This window comes from Podarcis pityusensis, assembly GCF_964106645.2.
Source record: "Podarcis pityusensis genome assembly, chromosome: 8".
Classification (NCBI taxonomy): Eukaryota; Metazoa; Chordata; class Lepidosauria; order Squamata; family Lacertidae; genus Podarcis; species Podarcis pityusensis.
Genome location: NC_138033.1, coordinates 73,325,255 through 73,337,536, shown reverse-complemented (window position 1 = coordinate 73,337,536; position 12,282 = coordinate 73,325,255). Strand labels below are relative to the sequence as shown.

General features: G+C 41.0%; 1 protein-coding gene across 3 annotated transcripts in view; it reads right to left on the bottom strand.

The window, feature by feature from the left end:
* Positions 1–12,282, bottom strand: part of NOC2L (NOC2 like nucleolar associated transcriptional repressor) — an 85,987-nt gene that overhangs the window by 59,752 nt on the left and 13,953 nt on the right. For 2 of the 3 annotated variants that reach the window (XM_081016080.1, XM_081016082.1), the window contains exon 3: positions 7,308–7,509. In XM_081016080.1, the coding sequence (XP_080872206.1) occupies positions 7,308–7,509 (202 nt within the window). The remainder of the gene's footprint in view (positions 1–7,307; positions 7,510–12,282) is intronic. The other variant, XM_081016081.1, reaches the window with a different exon arrangement.

Here is a 12,282-nt window from a genome sequence, read left to right as displayed (position 1 = left end):
CTCAAAGCACTCCATTTCACTTGCACTACAAGCAATTTTCACACCTCTGTACACTAACACGCCGTCTTCCAATTGCACGGTACTTTCAAATTTTCGCAGCTGAGGGCCACTTTCTTTCACCATCCTCCGCAGCCTTTCTCTTGCCGAAGCCAAACTGATTTCAACATCATTAACCGACACACACTTCCTCTGAAACGCCTCAGATAGTCTCGCGAGTGTGTTCGAAACATCGTGCATGAGAAACAAAAACCTTACAAACCGTTCCGACTTCAAACGCTCCAAGTACTCCTTCAGTTCTGACTCTGCACCAAAACCACTCACAGTCTGCTCCAAATCTGCCACCACTAGTGGGAGATTGTTTGCCAATGCCTTCACAACACGGTTCTTTGACTGCAACCAGCTGGTTCTGCGAATACCTATGTGGCGAAGCGCTTTTTCGCTCAGTACTTCATCAATATCTTTCAGCACCTTCGCTCTTTCAGGATGACTGTAGTAAAATGTATATATACCACACACAACATCTTCGGTGACCCTAGCAAATTTTACACACTTGAAGGCATCACCTATCGCAAGCTCCAGTCGGTGAGCTACACAATGAACTGCCACTAAACCTGGACAGTTGTCCTGGAACTGTTTTGCTACGCCAGACACAGTCCCCATATTAGCACCGGTCCCATTGAAACTTATCGCCGTTAGCTTGCTTTTCCAGTCGGGTACGTAATCACGGAGAACTGACTCAATTGTAGATGTCCCATCTACTGCATTCTCACTAGTACATTGCCTAACAGCTCCATAACTACACTTCAGTCTGCCTTCAAATATATAATAAAAGTAAATTATGTCAGCTGCGACAGCCAACCTATCCGTTGAGCCGTCAGCCAAAATCCCAAAGAACTCTGCTTTACTCAATTTGTCCCTGAGGTCCAGACGCAGGCTTTCAGCAATGTAATGCACGATCTGTTTTGCCGCCTCGTCATCCGTGTGCGCCTCGCCTAGTCTTATACCAATCTTCCTCAGGAGCGCACATATCATTGGGAAGAGCTCAAATGAAAGGTTCTCCTTTGCAAGGAAGTATGCAATGTTGAACAGCTTCTCCACCTTCATGCGCAACTCACTGTCCATTGTTTTTAATGTCTGTGCCATTGGGCTTGACTTGGAAGATTCATCTGCTTGGTGAGTAGCAGGTGCACCATGTTTTCTTATCTGAAAAAGTGAAGGAAAATGAAATTATTATTATTACAGTGGTGCCTCGCAAGATGAAATTAATCCGTTCCGCGAGTGTCTTCGTCTAGCGGTTTTTTCGTCTTGCGAAGCAACCCTATTAGCGGCTTAGCGGATTAGCGCTATTAGCGGCTTAGCTGCTAAAAGGCTATTAAAGGCTTAGCGGCTTAGAAAAAGGGGGGGGAAAGCGGGGGGGGGGAATCTCAAGACTCGCAAGACATTTTCGTCTTGCGAAGCAAGCCCATAGGGAAATTCGTCCTGCGAAGCAACTCAAAAATGGAAAACCCTTTCGTCTAGCGGGTTTTCCGTCTTGCGAGGCATTCGTCTTGCGGGGCACCACTGTATTCATTTCATTCCTAAACCGCTTTGTATTTTAAATTTTAAAAAATCTCAAAGTGGTTTACACCACTCTAAAACATCAAACAAAACAATCCAGGATAAAACATTACTGAACAGCACTTGTTTGCCTTTCTGCCGTCTATCTCTGCTCATGGTAGTAGGAGGAATGGTAATTCAATTCCAACAGCAAGTGAGGCTTGATGTGCAGCATTTGGACAACCAGCCTTGGGGCTCCATGGGCTCTGAAATATCAGCCATGGGAGCCTGGTCCAATTACCCTGCTGGTGGTATGACAGCCCCAGTCTCAGCCAGCTCCTCCTCTGCCAACTCTCTGAGCACAAGGAAGACTCTCCAGGTCTTTCATGAGAGAGAGAATGAAGAGTCCTGCCAGCCCCACACAGACTTGGTAAGAGTTTGTGGCATTATTAATTACAGACAAGAGCATGCTGCAATTTTTAAAACAGGAACAGATGAGAGCATATGGACAAAAAACAAATGAACAACACCCGCCACAAAAAAAACCCCACCCTAGAGCATTCACCACTTTTGTTTCATCAAAGAGATAGTAAAGCAGCAGGCTATTTGCCTGAATGCATGGAGTCTTGCAAGGATAATGTCACACGAAAAACAGAAAGACAAAGAACAGAGGAGCTGTGCAGATGTAGCACCCACCTCGGGCTATAATTCTTCATAGGTTTCCATCATTTTTGATGTGGTAGTAGAGCAGCAAGTTAAGACTTATGCAAGATAGGAAGTGTTTGTGCCTATGTCTGGTTTTAGCTGCAAAAGTAACTTGCAGCCTAATAATAACAAGGAAAAAATGGTCATATTAAAATCTGCCAGTTAATGGCTGGTTTCCTCCGAACTTTCCTGCAGCTGGAAGTTCGGCCATTAGGCACAACTTGCCACCACCAGATGGTTGCTAGCACAACTTGAAACCACCGACAGGTTACTAACAAAGCTGCAGCCTTCTGCGTGATTGTACACTTGCAATTAGCATGCCCAAAGTGAATACTCATGAATGTAGAAAGCGCTTTTATTTGCAGAACCTTCCTTAACATTGCAAACTGGTGTAAATGTCCAAAACTGGTGTGACGCTGCTCTTAGTAGACTTGAAATTATATTATGAAGCGTCTTGCCAGACTTGAAATTATATTATGAAGCGTCATGTCTCTGTTGGTTGAAAGAATGGGTAAAATTAGAAAATAAAGAGTTACTAGACTTGGAAGGATTTGATAACAGATTTGGATGGCACGCGTATCTATGGTGTGAGAAGAAGATCCATAAAGGTTTTGAGAACCACATCTTCTGGAGATCTTTAATTGAAATATGGGATAGGTATAAAAACCTAATAGAACCAAGAGTTCCACACTGGTTATCTCCGTTAGAGGTTATGAGTGTGAAGAAAATCAATATGAGAGGGAGTTGGATTACATATGGAGAACTGATAGTTAAAGAAGGAGGAAAATGGAAAATGAAATCTTATGAGCAGGTTAAAAAATATGTATATGATTGGTTGCATTACTTTCAAGTAAATGAACTATTTAAAAAGGATCTTAAAGAAAAGGGATATGTAGAAAAAGACTCAATATTTCAAACAGAGATAATAAACAATGATTATAAAATTTTGTCAAAAATGTATAAAATACTGTTGGAATGGTATACGAAGGACGAGGAAGTTACGTCGGTCATGATACATTGGGCCAGAGACTTGGGATATAATATACAATTTGATGATTGGGTAAAAGTATGGAAAGAAAATATAAAATTTACAGCATGTACTGCATTAAAGGAAAATGTAATGAAAATGGTATATAGATGGTATATTACACCGGTTAAATTAGTGAAAATGTTCAAAACATGTAACAAGTGTTGGAAATGTAAAGAAAAAGAAGGGAAATTTTACCATATGTGGTGGGACTGTAAGAAAGTGAAAGGTTTCTGGGATGTGATATATAATGAATTGAAAAAGATGTTGAAATATACATTTGTAAAAAAGCCGGAAGCGTTTCTTTTAGGAATAATGGGAAACAAAATAAATAGAAAAGACTGTAAACTTTTTCAATATGCAGTAACAGAAGCAAGAATACTATTGGCCCAAAAATGGAAACAAGAGGAACTTCCGACGTTGGAAGATTGGAGAATGAAGCTGATGGACTATGCAGAATTGGATAAATTAACTGGGAAGATTAGATATTCATGGGACCATAAGTTCATCGAAGACTGGGGGAAATTTGTGGAGTATCTGAAAAGCATATGTGATGAGCAAACAACGCTTGTGGGGTTTCAAGAAGCTCTGTGAAAGTTTGAGTATTGTTAAAAAGAAAACAAAAGGGAGAGGGTATATTAAAAGGCAATATTAAAATTAGGAAATGCGAAACAAAAATTTAACTACGGATGATTGTCAGAGATGCTGAAGGAAGTCCAAAAGTGTAAAAGTGTGATAAATTTGGATGTGATGTGATATATATATTTGTATTGAAAATTAATAAAAATTATTTAAAAAAAAGAAGCAGCAGCTGCTTAGTAGGGCGCATCCACAATATTATGGCCACAATTGCAAGTTTAGCTCTAGGGCTTTACTGGATAGTGTATTAAAAGTTTTGGATTTTTTACTTGCACAAAAGAGAGTAATGTGCCCAAAAGCAAACGTTTTAAGCCTAATCCTTATTCATGCCACAATGCATCCATAGCGATTCCACAAGTGCATCACTGTGCTAGTGGTAGCTTGGAAGGTGGAAACATAGGAGAATGCAAATGACAACCGAATCAGTCCCATAGTTATGCCAAACAAGGATCCCTTCTCAGAAAAATTAAATAAAAAACCTTGTGCACCTTAAGTCAAATTTAAATTGTTATACAAAAACATGGGGTTGACTTTAAAGTCCAACTTCCCACCAAGGGACCTAGCATCCCCTAAGTTCATTTTTTGGTCAGAGAATGAGCGGAGGGCAGGAAGCAGGAGGCAAATGCAAGGCTGATCTTTATTGTTCTGTTTGCAAGTGCAGGGAGGTGGGGAAGGAAGCCCAGAGCAAAAGTGTCTAACCAGTTCAAAGACACATGGAAATTGCCCAGCCCTTTAGCCAGGGACCACCCAAAACCATCATGCAAAAGTCACACAAATGGGTTGTGCATGTAAATCAGACCAAGCTCAGAGATCAAATTTCTCATCCCAAACATCCTTAAAAGTCTGTCAATCATAGATTAGGATATATGTTAATTGCTTTCCTGGAGAATTCTATTTAAATGCTGTTCTCATTTATCCATAGAGTCTATGGACAAAGAACTGTCTCCATTTACATAGCAGATATCCCTCTGTCAGGTCCATTTTTTATTTTATTTTTTGCAGAAGGCTAGCAGAAGTTAAACCATTTACAGGTTTGAGGTATTTGCAAGTGAAAAGAACTCAGCCAGTCTATATTGGGAAAGTTCTTATCAAGACCTTCCTGTTACCTATTTGGGACATAGCTGTCAACTTACAGATTTGAAAATAAGGGACCAGCAGCCTTGAAAATAAGGGACCTGCAGCCTCACCTGTTCCAGGCACTCCAGTCTTCCTGTCCTCCTGTAGTCTGGTCAAACTCATGCTGGTAGCTTCGAGAACACTGTCCAACCAACTTTGTAACCAGAGGTTCAACTGAAAAGAATCTGAATCACATGCACCACAAGGCCTATGCAGCCTCAACTTAAGATGGCTCCCCGGCCTGGCTTTGCACTGCAAAGTTGGCAGCAGCACGTGCAACAAAATGGCGTCCAGCATTCAAAAAACCCCTCAGCTTGCATTAACTAGCCACACACAAGGCATGCAAGCTCCACCCCCCAGTCATTCTTAGACTTCTTATTGGGTGAGAACAGAGCCAAGCAACACAGTTGGAGCCTCCCTCCTCCCTGGCCGGCAGGGAGGGAGGGAGAGGAGCTGCTTCCTTTGAAATTTAAGGGACATCATTTAAGGGACATTTAAGGGACATCCATCAATAAGGGACAGCAGCGGGACATGGCGCTGGAATAAGGGACACTTGACAGCTATGATTTGGAAGGGAGTCTCACAGTTCAACTGGAGGCTAAAAATACCCCTGCTTTTGCCCTGTCTAAGTTATATCCACTAAAATAAATTGTCTCTTTTTCAAGGGGATATTTCCTAAATTGTTGAAGATTGAAGGATTGGTATTTGCGGGGGGGGGGGGGAGGAGAGGCTGCTAGGTGTTTGCGCCTTAAAATTCGTGTAACACATTCAAAGCACCACAATTAACAGGAAACTAAAGTACTTTCTTAAATATTTCAAAATATAGTTACAAAGATTTGAAAATATAGTTACAAAGGAGGTAACTATAAAATGCGCATTTAATAACGCAGAACAGCTAACAAAAAAAAACTTAAACATCTCAAAAGGAAACATTGCTCAAGGATATTATAATAGCACAGAATATATCCTGCTTTTCACAGCATCTGGATCTTAAAGCAGCTTCTGGGCTCCCCATCCCTGAGAATTTAAATCACTTAGTCCTCTGAAGTCAGATGTCACTCACTTCCTTCCATATCACAAAACCGTCACATTTAGCAAATGTAGAAAATTGTATATGCAGAATAGAACTATAAACTCACCGTTTCATTATTAAATGTTGCACGGTCTTTCACAAAACTTGCGTCCACGGCCTGGGAAAACTTTGCAGACACAGCATATCATAACATCAATAAAACATCTCCAGCTATGGATTTTCTTGCTCGCCTCCAAGGTCTTCCTCTTGGGTCCCACTGCCTTCCGAGGCCAGACAGGTGACACGAGACAAGGCCTTTTCTGTCATGGCCTGTCTCCCATAATTCTCTGCCTCAAGAGGTGCAAATGGTGACACCGTGTTTTCTTCATAGAATCAAGAGTTCCCCTCCCTCCCTCCCCGCCGAAGACTGAGGCTTCATGCCGCCATTTTATTTTATTGTTGTGTGGTGTATTGTTTTATTGTGATCTGTTTTTAAGGAATCAATGCTTTTTAAATTGCCATTTTAAAATGTAGTTGTAGCCAACCAAATCCTACTCAGAGAACACCGGCTGAAATACAAGGGCCTAAGTCAGACAGCCCCATTCATTCCAGTGGGTGGTATTCAGCTAAGTTTTATTCAGCATAGACATACTGTAGCAAGAAGGCTTCAATACTGAAATTAACTGACATAGCTTACACATTTTCATTAATTTCAATGGGACTATTCCAAGTAACATTTAGCTGAGCACCACCCAATGGGTCTAACCTAAGTAAGGACTAACAGTGCATCAGTATTTTTTTTTTACTTGTGGAAGGAAGAGTTATTGTTTTGTTGTGTTTTAACTATTTATTTTTGCTTTTACCTTGTATTTTTATATTGTGAACCACCCTGCAATCTTATGATGAACGGTGGTATAGAAGTCAAATAAATAAAATGATTAGTCTCTTGTTACAAAAATCAAGCAAACCTGTATCCAAGCAACTCATGAAAAATAAAGAGTCAAGATGAAGCAAAAAACATAGAATGGCTTAAAACAAAGCCATTACAAAGACCTGTAAACAGACCCAATGAAGCAGCAAAACCTCAGCAGCAGAAAGCAGGAATAAACTGAAATATTCACCAAAATCTGTCAAATACCATGGGGAAAAGAGAGGTATTCAATGGGCACTAAAATGATGTTAAGGTCGGCACTAGGTGGACCTTATGCAACTGTCCAAGAGCATCACTGAAAATCAGTTTATATATCTTTTTTTAAAACAGAAACAAATCACCTCTAGCTTTTCAGGCAACACGTGAAGCCCATCCTCTTCATCAGAGCTATCGGAGGCATCAAAATTCAGCAGCGTGCGGTCGTTTTCTTCCAAGAATTTGTAAAATTCCGGATCCCGTTCCTTCAACCGGGAGAGCTGGTCTTTGTGTTGGGAAGCCCTCCCTGTCTTCAGTTTCCTGATCAGGGGAGATGAATTGTGGTTTCTTTAAAATAAAATAAAAATCAAGAGCTGACTTTGAAAGTACAGAGATTTAGAAACAATTGCTTATAACTTGGATGTACAATGGTACCTCGGGTTAAGAACTCAATTCGCTCTGGAGGGCCATTCTTAACCTGAAACTGTTCTTAACCTTAGATTAGCTTCAACCAGAGCCAGGGCCTTTTCAACACTGGCTCCGGCCTGGTGGAATGCTCTGCCTCATGAGACCAGGGCCCTGCAGGATCTGATTTCTTTCCGCAAGGCCTGTAAGACAGAGTTGTTCTGCCTGGCCTTTGGCTTGGAGCCAATTTGATTCCCTCCCCCTCTTTCTTTTTCCTTTCTCCTCCTGTGATGAGGCTGCATTTTAATGTTTCAATATTTTAATCTTGTTTTTAAGTTGTATTATTATTGCTTGTTAGCCGCCCTGAGCCCGGCCTTGGCTGGGGAGGGCGGGGTATAAATAAAAATTATTATTATTAATTATTATTATTATTATTAACCTGAGGCACCACTTTAGCTAATGGGGCCTCCCGCTGCTGCTGCGGCTGCGCGATTTCTGTTCTCATCCTGAAGCAAAGTTCTTAACTCAAGGTACTATTTCTGGGTTAGCGGAGTCTGTAACCTGAAGCGTCTGTAACCCGAGGTACCACTGTACATTTCAGGGGTTTGGCACACAACCGTTTGAAATTGTAACTAATTTGACTTCCGGTGGAGCGCGGAACCCGCTACAGGCGAGGGTTTTTTCCGGTGGGAAAGCCCTGGCTTTTTTAGCCGAAAAAGGAGGTTTTTAGGGCGCAAAAACCTCTGGTTGTACCTCTGGAGGGTGTCTAGGGGTTCAGGTTCCCGGCGGTGCCTAAAAAGCTGCCCGTCCGGCCGCCAGGTAGCCTCCGTAAAAAGAGGTGAAGAGTGCGGCGGAACGAGCAGCAGGCGATCGGGCGGCCATAGCAGCGGCTAATAAGCGAAGCCCCGAGCCTGTGGGAGATAGCGCTCCGCTCTCAAAATAAAGAAATTCGGATGCAGAACATCTAAAATTGCTGGAATTGACGAGCAGTAAGAGCAAGGAAGTCTCCGAATTAAAAAGAGAAGAGCTCGAGTTCAGCGGACGTCTGGCTTCATTTAAAGACACAGGTTGTATGCAGAGCCTAAAATGAAAGTAAGTTGCCGCTAGCGGCTACTATTATCGTCTCCCCTGTAACAATTTAACTTTCTCCAGAAGAAAGAAGAGAAGGGAGGACTTTAAAAAGGGGAGCAGAAAATTTTTGCGAATGAAGTGTGATCTCAGCGTCAGTGAAGCAGTGGAAAGACAAAGAGGACTATTCTGTTACATCTCTGTGACTCTGTGAGTGCATTTCCACGCTAAGAAAACCTCTGACGCCATATTGGGCTAAGAAGGACTCCTGATGTTATAATAAGTGACTTTATAAGATATTCGGTTTTACCTTTTTTTTTTTCTTGAAGAAGGTGGTTTTTGGTGGTTTGTTTAACATCTTTTACATCTGTTCTCTATCTTTGTTAGGAACTTTAAATTAGTGAAAATTGGACTTTAAAGAGAACTGTTGGAGTAGGGAAGCCATTTAAGAACTACTCTAAAATTTGGTAAGGTTGGACTCCCTCTAGTGGTTCAAATTAAGCATTATTATTTAAAGTAAGAAACCTCCGTAGAGGTAATCTAAGACTGTGAAAGAAAGAAAAATCGTCTTTAAGAAATCTCTTCAGCTCCTAACGGAAAATCCTTCAGGAATTATTTACTATAGAAACCCATTTCTAAGGGACAAATTTGCTTCTAAGGGATAAATAAAATAAATATAGATAATTACAGATAGTTTGGAATTTGGAATGTGGAACTTGAACATATTGGAAATTACAATTTGACTTTATATTCACTATCTTTGTCTTCTGGAGTTTGGACTTTATATTCTCTACATTTGTCCTCTGGAGTACTTTTGGACTACCAATTTAAAGATAATTGTTTTTGGAGCTCTTATAGACCCTCAAATCAGAGACAGTTTAATAAATGTTCTGACTGGATTAGCCCGAACGGGGGCAAGAAGAATACAGATTAACAACTAAGCTTCTTCAACCTGTGGAGGACGAGACAAAATCTAAATATATGATTTTGAAGGCGAACTGTTAAAAAATCTGTAAATCATAACCCTTCTTTCTTTTAAGTTAGTATTGTCAGTTTTTGATGGACATTTCATTGATATTTAATGATAATAGTAATTGTTACTAGTTGGGAATTGTCTAGAAACTGTATAGTTTAATTTTTTGGATATCTGATATTTGATAGTTGAGGAAATGTCGCATACACAAAAAAAGGGGGTAGAGGGGGGGACCCCAACAGATAGAAGAGCTTCAAAACAGGAAACAGATTTCAGAACAGAAATATTGAAGATGTTTGCAGAAATTAAACAGAGCGAAAAAAATTTGGAGACAAAATTAGAACAGGTTGATAATAAAATTGGGAAAATGGATAAAAAGATTGAGGAGACAGTTAGTGAATTAAAAGGGCAGATTAAAGAGGTCTCAAAGAGAGTGGACGAGGGACTTAAAAAGACAAAACATGAAATGAGAGAGATGAAACGGGAAGAAGAGAAGATGAAAAAGGAGATTGCAGATTTACCGTATTTTTCGCTCTATAACACGCACCAGACCATAACACGCACGTAGTTTTTAGAGGAGGAAAACAAGAAAAAAAATATTCTAAATGAAACAGTGGGTGTATGATTTTTGTGGTTCATGCTGTGGCCACAGACATGTGATCTGACAGTGAGTTTGGAGTAGCCCAATGCAAAAATCCTGAGGATCCATGTGGATCCATGCTTTGTAACCACGTTTTTGCACCATTGCAGCCCCAGGCAACAGTGGGTGCGTGATTTTTTTGGTACAGACTGTAGCCATGGACATGTAATGTGATCTGATGGTGAATTTGGGGTGACCCAGTGCAAAAATCCTGAGGATCCATGTGGATCCGTGCTTTGTCACCACGTTTTAAATGGGGAGGGAAGGAAAGCAAAAGCCCCCCCCCCCAAGCCAGACAGGATATACGAAGTATGATTTCTTTTTTATTTACGGTATTTCTTTTTTGGCCACCTCTGTCACTGCAACCTTTGCTCTGTGCTTGCACACTTTTGGGCAATAGGGCATGTAACACACTTTTTTTCATCTGCCAAGATGTAGAAAATCAATTTTAATGTCCCTATATAAAATGCCTAGTGAAGCAGAAGGGTATTACATCAGCCACTGTATTAAGGCTAAACGTTTGAAGAACAGCTCTCTATGGGGGGGGGGAGACTAAATTCCATTTTCAATCAATTGTTATTGTGGCAGCAATTATCAGTGTATAGCGCACAATGAGGAAAAGAACTTTAAAAAAATATATAAAAAACATTCTCACGTTATACTTCAAAGAAGAGTATTAGGCTTTTAATGAAGGGGAGAGGAGAGATGCTGTAATCCTCCTGGCTCAGGAGATTCTGATTTACCAGCCGCGTGTAGAAAGTATAGATTAAGATATTTGATATACAGCATATAAATCCAGAGATTTCCATGTCTCACTCTGCAATCCAGCCTGCTGTTACTTACGAGCAGGGAAGCAGGGTTTCTCTTCCAAACAAGCATACTGTCTCCCTCCAGCAGTACATTGCTTGGAGAAGCTGTAATTTGGAGGGGGCCTGGGGGCAGGGCTCTCTGCTTTTGGAAAAGAAATGAGAAACCTACCATTGTAAAGCAAAAGTCCCCCCCCCCACCCAAGCCAGCCCTCTCTCTCTCTCTCTCTCTCCCACCTGCATGCTTTTGCTTTTCGGCTGCCTGCGAGTCCCTAGAGCACGGAGAGGAGGAAGTGGTGGGCTGGAGCCTGCACGCAGTGTGACTAGGAAAGAATTAGAAGGAAGGACTCGATCCTTTCCTTAACCCTCTGCTTGCCAGGAGGGCAGGGGATTCCCTGCTCTTTGTTGAGTTTGAGCAAACGCAGCAACAGAAGCGGGTGGGCAGTAAGACCCTGAGGCAGAATGCAGGAAAGCTTCCGCCTTCCCCCTTCCCTCCGCCCGCCCGCCCGATCTTTTTTTTGCTTGATTTTTGCCTATTTTGCCCCTGCGCTCCGGCGAGTCAGCTCCAGGGTCCACACATTCGCTCAATAACACGCACAGACATTTCCCCTTACTTTTTAGGAGAAAAAATCTGCGTGTTATAGAGCGAAATTTACGGTAAACAAAATACAGGAAGAAATAAAAGACTCTATCGCAATGAATGAACTAAAACAGAGAGAAGTGAATTTGAGATTGAGGCAAGTACCGGAAATACAAAATGAAAATATAAAAGAAAGATTGGTAAAAGAAATTGCGCAGTGGATGGAGTTATCGGAGGAAGAAGTGGTAAAAACAGTACAAAATGCATTCAGAATGAAAATAAGATCAAGAACAGTAAAGAAATTCCCAGGTGATTGCTTAATAACATTTAAAGATAGAGAGATGAGGAATCAGATTTTGCAAAGGAATAGAGAGAAGAGATTATATATTGATGGGAATTATATAATTATCTTTAAAGATATTCCAATAAGGTTGTTGAAACGAAGAGAAGCTTATAAACCACTGGTGCAACTGCTTAAGAAAAATAAGATCGATTTTAGATGGGAATTTCCGGAAGGAGTCTCGTTTTTTTATAAAGGGGTAAAAAGAAGATTAACTAGTCCGGAGGAAATTGGAAAATTTACAAGGAGATATAAAGAGCTCCAAGGGGGAGAGGAAGAGGCTAAAGGGGCAGAAGGAGGATTAAATTT